The sequence below is a fragment of the Muntiacus reevesi genome, chromosome 3, assembly GCF_963930625.1.
Source record: "Muntiacus reevesi chromosome 3, mMunRee1.1, whole genome shotgun sequence".
In the NCBI taxonomy this organism is placed as follows: domain Eukaryota; kingdom Metazoa; phylum Chordata; class Mammalia; order Artiodactyla; family Cervidae; genus Muntiacus; species Muntiacus reevesi.
In genome coordinates this window covers 91,161,955-91,183,987 of record NC_089251.1, presented here as the reverse complement: position 1 = coordinate 91,183,987, position 22,033 = coordinate 91,161,955, and the positions used below count along the sequence as shown (strand labels likewise).

The window sequence follows — 22,033 nt, the reverse complement described above, 5'->3', positions numbered from 1 at the left end:
CCCTTTCCCTGATTTTATGTATATATATTAAAAATATATAATACATTATATTAAAAATATACATACATACATATCAAATATATATAATACATATTAAAATATATAATACATATATATTAAAATATACAATACATATATATTAAAATATACATATATATATATCTTTCCCTTGATTAGATGCCTGTATGGGGGAGAAGATATTCTGCGGGAAGAAACTGGACTTACAGCCAGTTATATGCTTCGTCATAAACTAGTGCTGTGGCTTCAGTTGTGTCCGACTCTTTGTGACCCAATGGATTGTAGCCGCCAGGCTCCTCTGTCCATAGGGATTCTCCAGCCAAGAATATTGGAGTGGGTTGCTGTGTCCTCCTCCAAGGGAGCTTCCTGGTCCAGGGATCAAACCCTGCTCTCTTACTTCTCCTGCTTGCATTGGCAGGTGAGTTCTTTACCGCTAGCGCCATCTGGGAAGCCCTATAAAACTAGTATATATTCTCGAATTTAATTCTTCTAGTTTGCATACATATTTACATATATAAGGATATATACCATTATACATGTTCCTCTTTCATGTGGCAATGGGCTTTCACTTAGTGCCAGATAGGTGACAACATTTCACAAGGTTGGGATGAGGTTCTATAGAAAATAGTATATGCTTTGAATCAGTGACAAATGTATGCTTCTGTTTTCCCATAGTGAAATAAAGTTTATTAGTACTCTTGGTGTTGTCTCATGCTATTAATCAAATACAGTAGGCGAGTTGATTCTATTTATATTTATTATTGTAACATATGCATGGTCTTCTGTCATTTTACGTTTTCCATGTTTTCTGGTTTTCTTTCCTATCTTTTAAAATAGATTTTGTGTTTTATTTTACTTCCCCCTGCCCCACCAACCTATAGTATGCTTTCAGTAATGCTAATAGTACTTTGGGAAAAAAAGAAGTCAGCACCCTTACACAATTTCTCATACTTCTTCCTTCAGCTTACCTCCTGCTTTTTGTTGGTATCCTTGTGAACATATTTTCCCCCTCTATTATAGAGAGATATGTAATAAAAACCAAAGTTCAAGTATAGTGTAAATAAGTAATTACCTTTTGTTTCAGAAAAACAATACATTTAGTGTTTACTGCCAGCCCCTTCACACCACAGATCAAACTTCCCTGATCTGTTACTTATTAGATTCACCTCCAAAAAATTTGAGTTCTAACATGTTTGGAAATGTTTTTATGAAGCCTTTACACATGAATGGCAACTTTACTGGGCACAGAATTCTTAAGTCAAACATTTAATCTCAATATCCCAAGAAATGCAACTCATACATCTAACAAAGAACTCACATCCAGAAAAAAGAACCCTTACTGATCAATAAGAAAAAGAAACACAACAGAGAAATGGGAAAATGGCTTGAACTCTACAAAGAGGACATACATTAATCATGAGGGAAATGCAAATGAAAGGCACGAGACATGATTATACACCTACCACAGCGGCAGAAAGCCTACTGATACCATTTGCTGGTTTAGATGTGAAGTACTACTGGTGGGAGTTTAAACTACTACAACCACTTCGGAAAACAGACAGGACCTACTAAAGCTGAACACATATAATTTCAGTCCTAGATACACACCCAATAGTAGCATATAAGTGTGTACATGCATGTACCAAGGGATGTATGTAAGAATGTCTTATAGCAGCATGACTCATAATAACCCCAAACTAGAAACAACCCAGAAGACTATCGACAATTTAATGGATAAATGGTGGTATATTCATAAAATGGAACCCTGTATAGCAATGAGCTATTGCTACACACAAACAGATAAACCTCACAAACACTGAACAAAACAAGCCAGAATATAAAAGAATACATACATGTGAAGTTTAAGAACAGGCAAAACTGATCAATGTGGTTAGAAGAGTAGTTACCTTAGGACAGGAGTCAGCAGGCTTTTTATGTTAAGGGCCAGATGGCAAACATTCAAGGCTTTTGCAGGGCATGCAGTCTCTACAGCAACTATTCATTTTTGCTAATGTAGTGTAAAAGCTGGAGAAGGAAATGGCAACCCACTCCAGTGTTCTTGCCTAGAAAATCTTGTGGACAGAGGAGCCTGGTGGGCTACTGTCCATGGGGTCGCACAGAGTCGGACACGACTGAAGCGACTTAGCATGCATGCATTGGAGGAAATGGCAACCCACTCCAGTGTTCTTGCCTGGAGAATCCCAGGGTTGGAGGAGCCTGGTGGGCTGCCATCTATGGGGTCGCACAGAATTGGACACGACTGAAGCGGCTTAACAGCCGCAGCAGCAGTGCAGAAGCAGCCACAGACAGAACATAAGCAAATGAGCGTGACTGTGTTTCATTAAGACTTCACGGACATTGAAATCTGATCATATAATTTTCATGAGCCATGAAATACTATTCTTCTTTTGATTTTAAAAAACAGTATAAAAACATTAAAAAAAAAAAAACAAAAACTGTTTTTAGCTCACAGCTGTAAGCCAGAAGTGGTCTGCAGGCCACAGTTTGACTTAGGGAGTCAGGTGTATACAGGTGTATACAGGTGTATACAGGTAGGGGTATACAGAGGTTTCTGATGCGATGGTAAAGTTCTGTTTCTTAAAAAAAAAAAAAAAAAAAAACTTATTTATTTTTGGCTGCCCTGGGTTTTCACTGCTTTGCGTGGACTTTCTCTAGTTGCGGCGAGCGGGGGCTACTCTTCGCTGCAGTGCGCAGGCTTCTCGTTTCAGTGGCTTCCCTTGTCGTGGAGCACAAGCGCTATACACTTGGTTTTCAGAAGCCGCAGCACACGGGCTCAGCAGTGTGGCGTGCAGGCTCAGCTGCTCCAAGGCAAGCGGGATCTTCCCGGACCTGCGATTGAACCTGTGTTCCCTGCACTGGCAGGCGGATTCTTTGTTACTGAGCCACCAGGGAAGCCCTCAACAGTAATTTAAAAAGAATCTAGCTGCCAAAACAGAAGACATGAGTTCTGTCCTTGATCCAGGAAGATCTCCCATGCCTCAGAGCAACTAAGCCTGTGGACCACAACTGCTGAGCGTGCACTCTGGAGCCCGTGAGTCACAACTACTGAGCCCGCATGCAGCAACAACTACTGAAGCCTGAGCACTCTACAGCCCATGTTCTGCAACGAGAAGCCGCCACAACAAGAAGCCTGCGTGTTGAAACTGGAGAGTAGCCCCCGCTCACTGCAACTAGAGAAAAGCCTATGTTCAGCAACCAAGACCCAGCACAGCCCAAAATAAACAAAATTATTAAAAAAAACAAAAACCTTGCTGAGATGACTCCACTTTTTAAAAAATATTTATATTTGTGGTTGCACAGGTCTTAGTTGCTACATGCAAGCTTTCTCTAGTTGCGGTGAGTGGGGGCTACTCTGTGTTGCAGTGTGCGGGCTTCTCACTGCAGTGGTTTCTCCTGGAGCACAGGCTCTAGGCACACAGGCTTCAGCAATTGCAGCTTGCTGGCTCTAGGGTATGTGGCTTCAGCAGATGTGGCTCATGAGCTTAGTAGTTGCGGCTCACGGGCTCAGGTGCTCTGTGACATGTGGAATCTCCCCGGACAAGGAACTGAATCCATGTCCCCTGCATTGGCAGGCAGATTATTATCCACTGGGCCACCAGGGAAACAATAAAGTTCTGTTTCTTGATCTTGATGTGGTTATACAAATACATGCTTTTTGTAAAACTGTATAGGCATTCCTCATTTTATTGTGCTTCACAGATACTGTTTTGTTTTGTTTTAACAAACTGAAGCTTTCTTGCAAACTTAAGATGAGCAAGTCTATCAGTGCAATTTTTCCAACAGCATTTGCTTTCCTTTGAATTTTGGTAATTCTCACAACAAACTTTTTCATTATTTTATATGTTACGGTAATCTGTGATCTTTGATGCTACTGTTTCAAAAAGATTACAACTCACTGAAGGCTCAGATGATGTTTAGCATTTTTAGCAATAAAATATTTTTAATTAATATGTATATTATATATATATATATAAAATGCTATTACACCCCTAACAGACTACAGTATAGTGCAAACATAACTTTCATATGCCCTGGGAAACCAAAGATTCCATGGGACTCACTTCAGTGTGATACTCACTTTATTCCAGTGGTCTGGAACCAAATCTGCAGTATCTCTGAGGTATGCTTAAGATTTATATACCTTCCTATATATGTTTCAATTAAGAGAATGCTTTCTCCCCCAAACTCCCCTCCCCATCCAGGCTGCCACATAAGATTGAACAGAGTTCCATATGCTATATAGTAGATCCTTGTTCGTTATCCATTTTAAATATATTAATAGTAATGTGTACATGTCCATCTCCAACTTCCTAACTATCCCTCCCCGGCCCCCACCCTGCCAACCATAAGTTCATTCTCTAAGTCTGTGAGTCTCTTTCTATTCTGTAAGTTCATTTGTATTATTTCTTTTTAGATTCCACATATAAGGGGTATTTCTCCCTCTCTATCTGACTTACTTCACTCAGTATGGCAATCTTTAGGTCCATCCATGTTTTTGCAAATGGTATTTCATCCTTTTGATGGCTGAGTAATATTCCATTGTGTATATGTACCACATCTTCTTTATCCATTCCTCTGTCAGTGGACACTTAGGTTGCTCCCATGTCTTGGCTATTGTAAACAGTGCTGCAATGAACACTGGGGGTGCATGTATCCTTTTGGATCATGTTTTTCTCTTGATATATGCCCATGAATGGGATTACAGGGTCATTTAAAAAGTATATCTTTTAAAAAAAAAAGTTTAAAAAACCATGTATGTATAACCAACTTAATTTTGGTTAATTATTGGTAGGAAATCCATCATCCTTGAAATTCATCTTGAAACTCATTCAGATCATTACCTGCTGATTTTTATTTATTTTCTTTCATTTCAAAAACATTTTCTATTTTATCTTTGACTCCTGCCTTTGTTCGATTTGTTCCATGATTTCGTTGGGAACAGCAGCAAATGTTCCCAATATTCCTGACAGAACTAGTCTGTGTAGAGGACCCCTTCTGTCTCTCTTCTGTATCCCTTATCTCCACTCTGATTATGTTCATTTCTATTTTCTACTCTCACTTTGAGTGATCTTTTAAGCCTGTCCCTCTTCCTCACTGATCTGCTTTTTAACTCTGATTCTGCTTTTTGCCACTTCCAGTGTATTCTAAGTGCTTCGTGAAACAGCATGCTTCTTGCACAGTTTAATCCATTCCTCTCGTGACTTCCTTGTAATTTTAATCTAGAAGCTCATCTTTCATTTCTGGTTTCACAATGAACTTCCCTGAAGGTATAAATCAGTTCTTCAAACTCTTATTTCCTAATATAAGTCTTCATTTGAATGTTATGGTTAATCTTTCCACTTTCCCCTACAGAATCTGAATGGGTTACATATTGGATTTTTTACTTATTAATTAATCATTCGGTGGAGGAAGTCTGCCTCCTGGCTTCCTCACCCCTGGCACTACTGACACTTTGGACTAGATAACTCTTCACGGAGGGGCAGGAGCTGGGGGTGCCCTGTGCGCTACAGAATGTAACAGCATCCCTGGCCTCTGTCCACTAGATGCCGGTAGAACTGCACGGCTGCGAGACCCAAACCTGTCCTCGGACTTTGCCCGGTGCCCCCGGGGGGAAAAGGAGGTAAACAGCACTCAGTTGAGAGTCGCCAGTCTAGACTCGTTTGCCTGAAAGCAGAATGGGTAGAATCTCCTTATTCTTCTGTATTTACCTGGACACTAACTCAAATTCTTCCCTTAGAAACTAAGCTTGGAGAATTAGATGTTGTAGAGGTTTCAGTTATTAGCTCAAAAGTTCAGCAGCCCAGGAGGATCTGGATCTGGCTGTGAACAGCTGCAACTGGGAAATTTCACCTCTATGCTCTCTGTTCACTGGGGCCAATGCCTCTCAATCTGTATGTATGTCTGGGGATGGAGGCTTGGGCTGTGCCCTGGTCTGATGCTAAGATTCTGGTTTATTTTCTCGTATAGGACTGGACTGGTCACTCTGATCAAGTTAAGATAAAGCCCTGTGGTCGGTTAAGTGGTTCAGCAGATATTTTTCTCTGCACAATGGCCTTTGCTTGGTGCTGCTGGCCCTGGGCCACAAGGCTGGCTCCTAAGATATGGTTCCTCAGCTCTCTGGCCAACCATCCTCACCCCGACCTTAACCCCATCAGAAACGGTAATAGAATAGGAAACGGAGCCTATCTGCATTCCCAACTTCCCTAAGGGCACGCCTTCTAGATGGGTGGTCTCCAGCCCATCCTTCCAAGCTGTGGAGTCTTTCTGACCCTCCACTGTTTTTTCCCCAACACTGGGAGTTGTATACACCTCGTGTCATCATTATTTCAATTCAAATTGATTGTCAGCTGGCAGATAGTCCTTGGAATTCATAGTTTAAGATTGGGGCCATTTTCAGATTTCAGTTGATAAAATGTTCCCTTCTATCTTTGTTTGTCTTGGTTCCTTTCATCACATTTCAGAAAAGGAGTATTCTACTACCTTGCTATTAAGTCATCATTTTTCCTTTCAGTGCCCAGTGTAGGATTTCTTCCTTCTTCATAGAGGTAAAGTGACAGGGCAAGGAAATGGTTCAACTCTTCTTAAAGTAAAATCTCTTATGTCTCGCTTTAAGCAGTGAGAGAAATGATGTTTTTTCCTAAAATACACTGTGGAAAGCTCTGGGGTAGAGCTCAGGAGAGCAAAATCCAATTTTCGCGAATATGCTAGTTATGTGGCTCTAGGTGTGCTTTTTTTTTGCCCTGTGCACTTAATTTTATTCTCAAAATAGAAAAATATGCTCTGTTCCACTTTTGCACAAGGCTGGGGAAAGAATGTAATGTATCCTTTGTGCTATCAGGAAGAGATATTAAACACAAGAAACTACTCATTACTGCCTAACAGAAAGAGGAGTCCTTAAATTCTAAAGGAAACGTCTACCTTCTCTACACCACTCTACACAGAGATTAGGGCACCCACACTTTTCCACTGGGGAACCTCACAGCCATGTATAGATACAGGCACAGGCATTTCTTTTCTTTACAACACCGACAGAGAGAGATGGTTGATAACTAATGCATAGGCGTCAAGATCACACAAAGGTTTTATTGTACCCATCTTTTTCCAAGCAATCCTATGTAACGCTTCAGTTTCCTGATGTAATTTCAGTGGACATAAAGCCAAGCACCTTAAGTTTATGTAACTAATTCCATTTGCATGAAAATCAATAACTGCTAGAACGTTGCCTCCTGGTAGTTACAAATCCTCACAAGCAGATGGTTGGGCCCCATCCTGGATCAGGTGTGCCGGATGAACTTTTTTAAAACTAAAATCTCGGTCATCTGCCTGTGAATTCATGAGCAGCAAACTAGGCCTGCTGGTAGCAGATAGAAACACCTCCATAACAATGGGCACACTCACTGATGATAAAGGTCAAAGGTAAGGAGATCATGCCCAAATCTATCTGATATCTTTGTAGAACTTAATATAGAGGTAAAATGAGGCCAATCAGTTGACCACAAAATATGTGGAGCACCACCATAAAATCAGCAGCAGTCTAGATGCTTTAGAAATACAACGCTCAGTTCCTGTTCTTAAGGAACCTGGGATTTAACTGAAAAGACGAGCATGCATATAACAACAAATCATGTAAGACAAAAAAGAACCTGGCATGAAATCTTGACCCATCTTCAGCAGTGATGCTGTTAGCTCTCCCTAACTATCTGTTTGTTGTAACCTATCCTCTCCTCAATTATACTTCCCACATCTCTTCCACACTTCCCTCAGGGCCTCCTGTGTGAGATTCTCTGCCATGAAAGTCAGTATCCTCCTTTCTTGATCTACATAGTCAGCCTGGTGAAATGTCTATAATTGCAACTTCAACTACCATCAGTCTGCTGAAGAGCTTCCGACTCACAGATCCAATGAAGTGCACCCCTGCTGGTCCCACAGACACCTCAAAGGCAGATGCCCAAACTTGCTTCCCTGCCAGTATGTCAGATCCTGGTGAATAGCACCACCATCACCCAGTCATCCACCCGGAACCTCAGGAGTCATCCGTGACTGCTTCTTTACTTCTACATTCAACAGGCCACTGAACCAGTTAATTCTTCTCATCCTTTCTTTCATGCACCCCTCCTCTTCTTCCCTCCTACTCAATGTCATTCTTACATTTAGGCACACATTATTTCTTGCCTGAGCTTGCAAACTGGTTTCTCTGCCTTTGGTATCATCCCCTCTTCCCCCGAAACTCTCCTTCCCAGCCACTCCCACTCTTCCACCTAACACACCAGTCACACCAGAACTACTTGTATTTCTCCACGCTTTCTCATCTGCACATCTTCATGTGGTTTCCGTCTCTATAATCTTCATGTCCCTCTGCCCAGAACACTCTACCTTCTCCCTATTAATCTACTAGACTCTACATATCCTTTAAAACTCAGATAAGACAACACAGAAGTTCTTTCTGAGTCCCTCCGACCTACTATACAGTCAGATTCCCCACTATATACTGGTATACAAATATTCTATTGCCAAAAATTAAAAAAAAATGTAAAAGACCCCATGAACTGTAGCCTGCCAGGCTCCTCTGTCCATGAAATTCTCCAGGCAAGAATACTGGAGTGGGTTGCCATTTCCTTCTCCAGGGGATCTTCCTAATCCAGAGATCGAACCCCAGTCTCCCACATTGCAGGCAGATTCTTTACCATCTGAGTCACCAGGGAAGGACCTTTAACAGAGATAAAGTTCTTTTTCATATCAAACTTCATACAAAGAAGGAAACTATATTCTCATAAAAACCATAGGAAATTGGGACTTCCCTAGTAGTCCAGTGGTTGGGAATCTGCCTTGCAATGCAGGAGACATGAATTCACTCCCTGGTCGGGGAACTAAGACGCCAGAGCAACGAAGTCCTGGCGCTGCACTCCTGAGCGCATGTGTCACAGCTATGGAGTCTGTGTGCCGCAAGGAAAGATCCCACATGAGGCAATGAAGATCCCCCGTGCCACAGCTGAGACCTGATGCGGCAGGAAACTTACAGGAAATAGACTTCACTGTAAACAGAGATACGTTTCTGTGTCTCCCATTTAAAACTGTGGTTCACACTGAAGTCAGCCCGTGGATACTGCGATCAGCTACATCTGCTGGACAACATTCGCCCCCCAGCCAAACTTCCACCACGTTCCAGGCAGAGCAGCAGCTTTCCTTTTTATATTTTATTATCTATTTGCGGCTGTGCTGGGTCTTCGCTGCCTTGCAGGCTCTCCCTAGTTGCTGCGAGCAGGGGCTGCTCTCCAGCCGTGGCGCGCGGACGTGTCATCGAGGTGGCATCTCTCATGGCAGAGCACGGGCTCCAGGGTTCCCAGGCTCCCGAGCGGTGGCACATGCGCTTAGCTGCTCTGAGCCATGTGGGATCTCCCCAGACCAGGGATCGGAACTGTATCTCCTGCATCAACAAGCAGACTCTTTACCACTAAGCCACCAGGGAAGACAAGGAGATGTTTTTCTTATATTGATTTTTGGCTATTACTTTAGGGTAAAATGATCAACTGAACAAAAATACAGCATTCCTATGAAAACAACCTCTAAAATCTGTCTGAATTTCCTGCTTTCAACGTCATTATATGTCTCCAGCTCCCTGTGGGCTGCTCCTCACAGACAGCAGGACAAGATATGAAAGTTAACATACCTCCTTACCTAAAAAATGATGAGCAGATAATGTCAAAGAATGCTTTTCCCACAAAAACATCATCTGGACTCATTCGCTGTCCTAAGCTGGTTTTCCTGTGAATATCCCCATTTCTGAGCATAGATAAAATACATAAAGGGCCTAGTCAACAGTCACTGCAGTGCATCACCCTGCCTCTGACACACTGTCACAGGAAGGTTAAGTGGTGGTTAGAAGAGTCTCCAGTGTGTGCTCCCAAATACTACAAATGCGTCAATATTCTCTTCTCCCAATAATTCAACACAGAACTTCAATCTGGGCCATGTTTACCCAAGTCTGTACATATACTACCTTTTGGAGTAAAGCATCTCCTTTCATGTCTTTTAAATTTATTTTTCTGAAGCCCCAAGTGGTACCTTTAATTGCAGTATTTCAAGATTCAGAGAACAAGTAGAGATGAATCCCAGCCACGCCTTCAGAAAACCTGTAATCTCCATACAAGTGCAAAACGATGCTCTTGGTGCTTGGGTTACTGGTTACCTAGTGGTGCCAATACTGGCCAAAGCTTCTTATGTGGCAAAAATCACCGTGGAGCTTGAACATTAGGTTTCTGTTGCTATGCTCTAAGACCTTCTCATGTTTTTATAAAGTTGTTCCCATACGTAAATCGTCTGTTATGAGAGCTTAACGGCATCCCCAAATTTCACTGGCACTTCTACAGAAAGTGCTTCTTGCAATCTGCACCTTTCTACATACCACTGTTGAGAGGCTGAGTTTCTGGAATATGGGATGGCTCCCATCTGACATTAATCCCAGAGTGAACAAGCTTCATTCCTAACCCCTGTCCCAAGCTTGAGTTCACAGAGATAAATTCCGCCACACCAGCTGAATTCTGCCAAACCACCTGTCCAGACTTCAACAAAAACCTCAGCACCTCCATAAACTGTTTCCAAGTGAATCCTTCCTTCTTCGGCCCTCTCCATTCCTAACACCACTATTTTAGTTGGACTTATTTCTCAGTGACACAATTTTAATCACAGTAATCACAGTGGTCCACCTGCCTAGGTTCAAATCTTACTTCCACCATGCTAGCTCTTTGACTTGGAAAAGTCACTGAATCTAATTTTGCAAGAAAGCAGGAAACATCAAGAAATGAAAAAACATCATTATGATGGAACTACTGATAGTATCTATTTCATAGATGTTACAGAGGATTAAACGAGGTAATCATTGCAAAGCAGAACTTGGCACAGTGCCTGGAATAGAGCAAGCTTTTCCTATACTACTTTATTACTACTGTTGTAGTTCTTATTGTTATTCTCAACAGCTTCCTAACTAGTCTCCTGCCACAGGTTATCACTCTTCACCAATCCATCTTCTGGGCCACTTCTAGGAGGAGGCATTTTCAAAAATATTTCTTGGTTATAAAATACATATTTCATTAGAGAAAAGTCAGAAAATATAATGAGAGAAAAGTCTCCCACAGTCTGACAGAAGTGACTTTGAGGGCCCCTTATTTCCCAGCATTTGGGGGAGATCTGTTCTGATCATAGGAATTGGGGGTCCCTCCCTTTCTCTCTTCATGTTTGTAGATGTCTGGCGTGTCTTCCTTGTGTTTAGGGCCTCATTTGCTGTTTCTCCTCCTCCAGGGAAGGAACTATTCTTATGTGGGGCTGAGGACATAGTTGATCCATAATAAATATTTTAATTGTGGAATTCAATGATACAGATATTGGGATGAGATCTCATGTTTGGTAAAGCTAATTTTTTTAAACTTGAATTTTAACTCCACTGTTGATGTATTTCTTCCTAAACTTTTCTCTATTTTTTAAAAGATATTTATTTTATTTGACTGTGTGAGGTCTTAACTGTGGCATGCAGGATCTTCAGTTGCAGCACATGGGATCTAGTTCCCTGACCAGGGACAGAAGCCAGGCCCCTTGCGTTGGGAACATGGAGTCTCAGCCACTTGACCACCAGGGGAGTCCCCTCCTATTCTTTCTTTAACCCTAGGTGAGCTGATCATTTAAATACTTTTTGCATCTGCTGTTTTCATCTTTAGCATTTTTTCATAATTTAACATTTAGCAACACAAGGTGGGCTTGGTTCTAATTCTTTGTTTAGCATTAGATAGCATACAAATATTTTATCTGTATTACATGCAAATAAAATACAAACTGGAGTAGAGCTCCTCTTACCTCTTGCCCACTGCCCCTGCCGCCGCCCCGCCCCAACCCTGCCTGGCAGCATGTTGCCACCGTTGCCACACCGGGTTTCTCTGACGCGGACTCTGCTGCCCGAGCTTTGGCCCACGAGCTTCAAGCTGAATCTTGTCCTATCCACTGGGGGGCTCCTCTGGCCTAAGAAATGCAGGGGCGCACTGAGAGCTCAGGTCCACCGTGAGCTGGTGCCTTGGGTCCTACAAGCCTGCTCCTTAACCACGCTCATGAATTCCTCAGGCTAGCGTGGCTACCTTCTCATGTCGCCCCACCTATGTTCACTACAGTTTCCAAAGCCCAGCTCCGAAAGGTAGTTTCCTAAGCAACGCACCGCCCTCCATGATGACAACCAGGCCTGGTGTTTCAGAGCACTAAGATAGTTCAACCAACTTGGCTGTGATATCTACTGACTGGGCCACTGGGCGTTTCATTGTTTAAGTTGTCTCTTTAAGCAAACTAAGACGTCCTTAGAAGGTAACCATTTCTCTTAATTTTTATCCTATTGGTCACTAGGACTGGGCTAGGTAAACAGTAAATGACTGATGAATAAAGTAACAGCCAACACTTTTCTTCCTTCATAGTATATATGTTTTTACATCTTTTTCCTGCTGTTTTGCACTTGATAACAGCTTGATAACAGCTAAGCACTCTTACAGTGCTTCTTACATGCCAGACATAGTCCTAAATGCTTTACATATATTAACTAATTTAAAGCTCAGATAAACCCTGGTGACAGGGTACTACTATCCCTTTCATTTCAGGCATGAGGAAGATGGGATTAAAATTCAAGTTTAAAAAAATTAGCTTTACCAAACATAGTATTTCATCCCAATATCTGTATCACTGAATTCCACAATTAAATATTTATTATGGATCAACTATGTCCTCAGTCCTATATAAAAATATCTTCTTCCCTGGAGGAGGAGAAATAGCAAATGAGGCCCTAAACACAAGGAAGATAGGCCAGACATCTACAAACATGAAGAGAGAAAGGGGGCCCCCTAATTCCTATGATTGGAACAAGTCTCCCCAAATGCTGGGAAATAAGGGGCCCTCAAAGTCACATCATTATTAGACCCAATAATGAAGAGGGTCGGCCCTCAGTGGAAACCATAACCTCAGAGCACGTTTGTGAGCCTTTGGCAGGACACTGCTCCTCTGTTCACCCCTGGATGGGAGCACTGAGGCCAACTTTTCTTTGTTCCTCAAGAGATTCTTTGTCACCAGCCCCACCCCACTGTCTTGTACCCCAGGAGTCTGGGATAGCTGGAGCAGACAGGACAGCCCAGCTTCTCCTTACCAACTGGGATACAACAGCCCAACAAATAACAAAACTGACCAAACATTAGTGTATTTAAACAAGCAGAGAAGACAGCCTTCTCATACGATCTATTAGTGTATCATAAAATCACAACAATTCAACATGCTCATCATCAGTATCACTGTGTTTCTTGGCCAACATCTGATACATGCACATCTTTTATGGAATGCTCAGGAAGTAGCAGAGATCCACATTCTAGAGTGGACCTGGAGCTTCCTGAGGCATCCATGACCTCCCCCGAGACAGCGAAGTCCCCCAGAGCAGCCACCCAGAGGCCCGGTGCCCTGCTTCTATTCCAGAAGGCAAGGCTCAGAAACAGAGCCAATTCCTCAGTGCTCTTATCCACACCATGGATTCAACCATCGCCTGAAATCAACTACATCCAAATGGAACTCAGGGTCTGATGTACAGTCTCTCTGCCCCTTCAACTCAGGCTGTCCAAACAGAACTCATCACTTCCCCACACGTGTGTTCTCAGAGCCCACTACCTCCAAGCCAGAGACCTGAGCTGTCCACACCCCCACGGCCCCCTCCTCAGAGGTCACTAACTCTGTGGCCTCTCCCCACCTATTGTTTCAGTCCAGGCCCTTGTCATTTCTTGCCTGGCTCACAGTAATACTTTTCTTACAGGCTCCCCCATCCATCTTTCCTCCCCACAAGCTGGAATAGTCTTTCAGAAGCACAAGCTGACGATTGTTGCTTTAAAACCCTCAGGAGCTCATTATATATTACCAGTAAGATCAAGCCAAACTCCCAAGCGTGGCTCCCTGGGCCCTGCATGCAAGACCTGGGCCCTGCCTGCTTCTCAAGCCGCCTTTCATTCATCCCCACACAGACTCCTCCCCTTTCGCTTTCCCAGGCCAAGAGCCGCCTAAATAGGCCTTACCCTGTCACGGCCACCAAGCTGTTCCCCAAGCTATTCCCTCTTCTCGGCACATCCTCCTGCTAGCTGACAGCCCTGCAGGCCTCAGCACAAGCGCCACCTCTCACAGGAAGGCTTCCATGATGCCTTCACCTCAATCTGTACAACAAAGCGCCACCACTGACACCTGATACACCACCCGCACCATGTTCAGTTTCCTTCGAAGTCTTCTCCACTAGCCTGCACGCTCACTTCTGAGTCCACAGGGCCCAGTGTGGGGGCCGGCACACAGCAGATGTTTCTCAAGGCAAAGTCAGAGCCTGGAAATCCAAGCCCCCCAGGCCTCATCCCCTTGCCCTTCCCTGACAGCCAGAAGGACTTACCCACACAGTCACAGGTGGGGAACTCGGCCTGGGCTCTCTTGGCGGGTGTGTCCAGCAGACTCTTGGTGGGTGTGTCCAGGTACTTGAGAGGCGACTCCAGGAAGCCACTGAGGGTGGGTGTGAGTGGGTTCTCGGCCTTGGTGGGCGTGGCCTCCTGGCCTCCCTCCTCTGAATGGAAGCAGGTGGTTGAGAGCACAGTCACAGCCCCTGAAGACTCGATCTTGATTTGCTTGGGAGAGCGGGTAGCGAAAGGGCTCTCAGGGGCTGGGAGACAAGTTGGCTGGTTCTCAGGGTCCTGAATGGGCACAGACGGGGGGCCAGGAAGCCCAAAGCTATCCCCAAATTCAGCCTCAAACTGCCGGATGAGCTCTTCCAGCTTGTCGTCAGCAGGGGGAAGAGGGCCAGTGGAGCCTGGGTGCAGGGCTGCCACGGGGCTGGGAGACCTCATTTCCTGAGTAGGGGCCAGCAGGCTGTCCCCAGAGGGACTAGGTGCAAATAGCGCAAGAGAAGGTTCTGGGGGCAGGGGGACAACAGAGCCCTGTGAGGCAGGGACGGGGGCAGGTGGGTGAGCCTGCCCGTCCTCAGAGGCTGGGGGCCTCAGTCCTTCCAGGACGATCTGCCGCAGAGGCGGGAAGAGGGGCTGCGCTTCTCGTGGCCTGGACTTCTTGATGTGAACGGGCTTCCGGACACCGGGCTTGACCCCAGGGCCAGCTCTGTCGGCTCCCACGGGGCCTCCAGCCGGTGCCAGGGGCTTCTTCTTCTTCTCCTTGGGTGGTCTGTCGGCAGGCCGAGGGGCAGGCGAGCTGGGTGGCGCCCACCAGCCAGGAGGAAGCTCGGAGGGCGGCTGGCGGGAGGCATCGTGGGCCTGTTCCAGGAAGAGACTGCGCTTATGGTGGAGGTGCTGCTGCAGGGCCGTCTGGGCCTTCTGGTGGGTGTCGGGCTCCGAGGACGGGGTGGGCGCCTCCCTCTGGAGAACGGGGGACGGGGAGGACGAGGGCGCCTCAACCTTGACCTTGGGCTTGGTGGGCAGGGCCTCGGGCCGCTTGAATACTGACTGGATGTAATCGCTGGCACTGCCCAGCAACTGCTCCAGTTCAGCCATGGGGTCAGGGCTTGGGCGAGGCATGGGCCACGAGCTCTGGGGAGTTGCCGGTGGGGTGTCGGTGCCCCAGGCCTCAGGAAACTCTGTTCTCGGAGTTGCTGCAGGGAAGGCAGGGCCGTCAGGAGCAAAGGACGGGTGCTCTTCAGGAGGGCCCATAGGCCACGAGGGAGCCCGGAGGTAGGACTGGGGAGATCTGAAAGGAGCAGGAGGGGACAAGGCCTCGGGAAGGGGGCCAGAAGCCTGGGAGGCGGCGTGAGAAGGTTGGGGGAGCGCAGAGGAGAGTTGCGTGAGGGCCTCAATGGCAATGGCGGTCTGCAGGCTGATGTTTTTCTCCTTGGCGATGCTCAGGGCACTCTGGGACAGGGGCAGGCCCTCCAGAGGAGGTATCTGGGGGACCTCGGCGTTGAGGAGTGGCCCAGTGATGGGTGCCGGGAGGCCAGCGTCCCCAGCAGGCAGAGTCCCTGGGAGCCGAGGCCGCTCCTCGCCTCCCTCCACGACCACAGACTTGATCTTCCCCTCCAGCCACTCGAGGTAGTCAGGGCACTCCGGGCCGTCGCAGTTGCAGTTGGGCGGTTTCATGCCATGCCGCGCGAGGGCCAGCGCCGCCTGCAGCGTGTCAAGGTCTTCACTGCTGGCAGAGCAGCTCTCGGGCCCGGACCTGGGTCCCCTGCTGTTGTTCCCAGCCTCACGACTCATCTCACGGTTGAAGGTTTCATAGAGCCGGGTGCTAAGGGCTCCATAAGAGGACACAGCTTCGGCCACAGCCGAAAAGGCCACCAGGTCGTGGGCATCTTCCAGGCGAGCGGTGTGAGCTGGTCCTGGGGCCGTGTCCCAGCCGGGCTTCTGGTCTGCTTGCCAAGGACTCCCGGCGCCCAGCAGGCTGGGTCCAGCAGGTTCTCTAGCACCATTGACCGGCGCCCCTGAGGCGCTTAGCTGCCGTGAGTCCCCATGGTACACTGGCCCTGAGTCCATCTGACCTGGAACAGGTCCATCAACTGGGCTGAGCTCTGAGCCTGTCTGGAGAGAGAAGGGGAGGAGGAAGAAAAGGGAAGATGAGCCACGATACATGAAAAGCACTGTCCTGTGCCACACCAGTGACAGGCACACCTAGCCCTGCTTTCCGCCAGCCCTCCCTGTGTCTGACAGAGCCTGAGCCCAGCGCATCGCCCCACACCTCCTCTCCCAGCGGGCTGCACCACAGAAGCGGATCTCTAGCAGATCCTAACGTGGAGATGCAAATGTGCTCAGGTCCTTTCTGGATCTCATACTGATCACACCGATGAAAGGCCCCTGAAACCAAGCATCTGTTGAGGACACACGTAAAGGTCTTCGACGGTGACCAAAGTGACACCAGAAGCTTTGCTTTCTGCCGGGAGGAGCAACGTGACAACGCACCAGCAGAGCGACGGTTGCGTGACGGGCAGGGGACGGGCACCTCTGACTAACAAATGGAGCCTGGACAAGGGACCGGCGTGGCTTCTCGTGGGAAGGAATCCACCGTTCTTTTCTTGGCCTGTTACGGTCCTCACTCCAGTTCAGGCTGAGCGCAGGGGGCTGACGGGACGACCTTCCTAGCCCAGCCCCAGGCCTGAGGAAGCTCTGATCACCCCCATACAGCCTATGTATAGCCCCACACCAAGCCATTCATGCCGATGACAAGCGAGTTCTTGCTGGGAAGAAGATCCAAGCTTCTTCCCGATCCCAGGAACCAGCATTATTCCGCTGACGTCCACCCGAAGGACACCAAAGGGGGAGAACACAAGAGGAAGTGGGCTGGGGCTCCGGCCCAGCAAGTTAAAGGTAAGGCAAAGAGGCAGAAGTGGGTTCGCATGAGTTCACCCCACTGGAAGGGAAAGCGCTTCCTTGCAGTAGAATGCAAACAAAACAGAGAAGGATACGGAAACTCATCAGTGGAGGCTATGAATAGCAGACGAAAGCTTGGCAAAACAACTCTCTAAAATGACTTAGTTACAATAGCAACTTAGAAATCTGGCAGACACCACTTTTACCAAATGATCAAAGTTATCACCATGTGATAAACCAACATCATGTGCCTCTTGACATGCTACATTGAGGAGGAGGATATAATACTCACACAGACCTGCAACCAGAACGTATAACCTAAACTTAATCATGCGGAAACATCAGATGAATTGAGACTAAAGGGCAGGCTAGAAAGCATCTGGGTTGTTCTCTCCAAAAATTTCAAAGACAAGAAAAGCAAACACCTCTCCCAGCTGACATCAGACTAAAAGACAGGACAGCAGAATGCATGATCATGGACTGGGGAAACACGGCTATGAAGTACCTGACTGAGACACCGGATGAAATTTCAATACGGATGTGGATAAGAACATATCATAGCAATCTCTGTGTTCTTGACAAGATGATTATACTATGATTGTATAAAAGAATGTTCTTGTCCTTAGAACACATACACACTGAAGTACTTAGGGACAAACGGTATCTCTAACTTAATCTCAAATGGCTCAGTCAAAAATTACATGTGTATATTAAAACATCACACACAGACAAAATGATAAAGCAAATAAGGTAAAATGTAAACAATTTGGGTATATGGGAGCCCCAAGTACTCTTCTTTAATCTCTTCGGTAAGTTTTAAAATTCTATCAAAATAATAAAAAGTTAAACAAATTAGTCCCTCAGGTAGAACATAAAGTATATTGAGCAGATGTTAAATGATACGAGTCCTTAGATGGTCAGACAGAGCCATCATGGGCTCCAAAGCAGCGGTGGGAAGCTGGGATTGGGACTGGCCTTTGGGAGGTAAGCAGAAGACCCAGCCTAATGGTTCCCACCTCATTCTCATCATTTGCCCAGTTCTGGCCACAAGGGACCTTCATGCTTTTCTAATATGCTTTTCTGAGCTTCGCACATGCAATTCTAATTCGCAGCCTCTCTGAAGTCTCTTTGGCTTCTTCCTCAAGCATCAGCTCGATGTCACCTCCTCTTTGATCTGGCTGGCAGACTGGCCAGTGAGTGCTCCCTTCCTGGTGTTCCCCCAGTAACTTATACATGCTTCTGTTAGTACTTACCACACACCAAGTAGCTGCCTCCCCTCACTAGATGATAGGTAGCTCCTTCAAGACAAGAGCCAAATCTTAACAACATCTGTGCCTCCCGCCTAGTCCACCATACACGCCCATAGGCCATGGAATACATCAAACTTTCCCTGACCCTGGTGGAAGACAATCTTTCAGAACTAGGAAATAGGAACAAATACCTTTCCTCTAGAAATGCAGCTGAACACCCAGTTCTCCCCTCCTTCCTACTTTAAACCCTACACTAATGGGGTTAACAGAAGCAGAGATATTAAGAAGAGGTGGCAAGAATACACAGAAGAACTGTACAAAAAAGATCTTCGCGACCTGGATAATCACGATGGTGTGCTCACTCACCTAGAGCCAGACATCCTGGAATGTGAAATCAAATGGGCCTTAGGAAGCATCACTACAAAAAACCTAGTGGAGGTGATGGAATTCCAGTTGAGCTATTTCAAATCCTGAAACATGATGCTGTGAAAGTGCTGCACTCAATATGCCAGCAAATTTGGAAAACTCAGCAGTGGCCATAGGACTGGAAAAAGTCAGTTTTCATTACAATCCCAAAGAAAGCAGTGCCAAAGAATGCTAAAACTACTACACAATTGCACTCATCTTACACGCTAGTAAAGTAATGTTCAAAATTCTCCAAGCCAGGCTTCAGCAATACGTGAACTGTGAACTTTCAGATGTTCAAGCTGGTTTTAGAAAAGGCAGAGGAATCACAGATCAAATTTCCAATATCCATGGGCTCATCGAAAAAGCAAGAGACTTCCAGAAAAACATCCATTTCTGCTTTATTGACTATGCCAAAGCCTTTGACTGTGTGGATCACAATAAACTGTGGAAAATTCTGAAAGAGATGGGAATATCAGACCACCTGACCTGCCTCTTGAGAAATCTGTATGCACGTCAGGAAGCAACAGTTAGAACTGGACATGGAACACAGGCTGGTTCCAAATAGGAAAAGGAGTACGTCAAGGCTATATATTGTCACCCTGCTTATTTAACTTATATGCAGAGTACATCATGAGAAACGCTGGGCTGGAGGAAGCACCTGGAATCAAGATTGCCAGGAGAAATATCAATAACCTCAGATATGCAGATGACACCACCCTTATGGCAGAAAGTGAAGAAGAACTAAAAAGCCTCTTGACGAAAGTGAAAGGGAGAGTGAAAAAGTTGGCTTAAAGTTCAACATTCAGAAAACTAAGATCATGGCATCTGGTCCCATCACTTCATGGCAAATAGAAGGGGAAACAGTGGAAACAGGGGCTGACTTTATTTTCTTGGGCTCCAAGATCACTGCAGATGGTGACTGTAGCCATGAAATTAAAAGACACTTACTCCTTGGAAGGAAAGTTATGACCAACTTAGACAGCATATTGAAAAGCAGAGACACTACTTTGTCAACAAAGGTCCATCTAGTCAAGGCTATGGTTTTTCCAGTGGTCATGATGTGAGAGTTGGATTATAAAGAAAGCTGAGCGCCGAAGAATTGATGCTTTTGAATTGTGGTGTTGGAGAAGACTCTTGAGAATCCCTTGGACTACAAGGAGATCCAACCATTCCATCCTAAAGGAAATCAGTCCTGAATATTTAGTGAAAGGACTGATGCTGAAGCTGAAACTCCAATACTTGGCCACCTGATGAGAAGAGCTGATTCATTTGAAAAGACGCTGATGCTGGGAAAAATTGAGGGCAGGAGGAGAAGAGGACGACAAAGGATGAGATGGTTGGATGGCATCACTGACTCAGTGAACATGGGTTTGGCTAAACTCCGGGAGTTGGTAATGGAGAGGGAGGCCGGGCGTGCTGCGGTTCATGGGGTCGCAAAGAGTTGGACACGACTAAGTGACTGAACTGAACTGAACGTGGTTGCAAAGGCTACAAAATTTGAAGTGGTCAAATTTTACATGTTTACCTATAAAAGACAGAAGAAGTATGTACAACCAAAAAGAAACACGAGAGATTAGCAGGGATTTACAGAAATAGTGTCAGGACAACTAATGCTGTATGGAGCAGAGGCTTCTCCAAAATAGTCAAAACAACTAAAAAAATTTTAAAAAGTTACTTTGGGTGTATGAATAAGAACAAGGAAGAGTTAGGTCCACTCCTGTGCCTATGAATTCCCGGGGAAGGAAAATACTCTTTGGACCAAAAAGAAAAGGAAGAGTGGATATAGATAAGAGTAGAGTGAAGGAAAGATAGGTAGAACCCTTTAAGAGCCTCTAAATTTCAGTTTTCCCAGCCAAGGGAGCCCACTGACACACTCTTCCAGTGATCCTGGAAGAAACCTGCCATCAGGAGAAGGTGCCAACAGGTGAGTAAAGAGCCAGTGTCATCCCCAACTTTCAGTACAGTGGGTGAGATCAGTCCAGGTCAGAGTCCTGAGTGGGTAACTGAAGGGACCTCAAGGAGTCAGGTTCAAGGACAGCCATCAACCCATCTACACCCAAGTAATCAGTGCCTTATTTTATGTGGTCACCGAACCAAGAGATGAGGAGGTCACAGGTCACAAATGCAAGGGCTGCAAGCCAAATCTGCCACAGTCTGTTTTGTTTGGTTTTTGTTTGGGGGAAAAAAAAATCAAATTTCACAAGAAGTCCAGCTATTCTTGAAGGCCCACACTCCTGTCTGGCAACTTTGTCTACAACTGAGCACTGACCACTTCTCCAGCTCACGCCCAGTCGCATTATTCACATCGCCTCCTTTAAACCAAGGTCAGGAGTCAGGGATTATTTATTAACTGCTCAAATTAATTAGCACTTCATTCATTTGTGTTATTTGCCAGGGCCCTGGGTTTGTGAATCAGGCTGCAGATATCCAAGTTCCACAAGGTTGGCTGAGATTCCTCTGAGGGCCAGCTTCAGGAAACGACGGGCTGGCTGGGTTGGCTCACCAACGGCTGAATGACCATACCCAGAGTACAAGTTGGGGGTGTGTTGGGGGGGGGTCTTCAGTGGTCTGCCACAGGGCTCTGTCCTCAGAACTGTCCTGGTCAACATGTTTATTAACAATGATAGTGAAGGCACACTTATTAAATAGACAAGTGACAGGACCAGGCCAAAAGGTCAACAGGCAGGAGAGAAAAAGATCTACCAGGGTAAACAAGGTCCTAAAACACATCTGTGCAAGTCAAAGATGGAAGCAGCATAGAGCAGTGGCAGTAGTGTTCGTGAAAACATCTCAGTAACCAGGAGGGGGAAAGACTTACTGACGGTATGCTCAATGTGATGTGATCTGGCAACTTCAGAAGGTCTTATTACTCAAGGTTTCTCCACACTTCTTTACTATTGATACCACCAACAGTAAGAAACACATTTTACACTGTGATCCATTAGATTCTTATATACATATGACAGGTTTACTAAACAGTATTTCCCCTTACTAGATACA

General features: G+C 45.7%; 1 protein-coding gene across 3 annotated transcripts in view; it reads right to left on the bottom strand.

The window, feature by feature from the left end:
• TET3 (tet methylcytosine dioxygenase 3) overlaps positions 1-22,033 on the bottom strand; it is a 106,072-nt gene that overhangs the window by 35,500 nt on the left and 48,539 nt on the right. For all 3 annotated transcript variants that reach the window (XM_065929576.1, XM_065929575.1, XM_065929578.1), the window contains one exon: positions 14,471-16,589. In XM_065929576.1, coding sequence (XP_065785648.1) covers positions 14,471-16,589 — 2,119 coding nt within the window. The remainder of the gene's footprint in view (positions 1-14,470; positions 16,590-22,033) is intronic.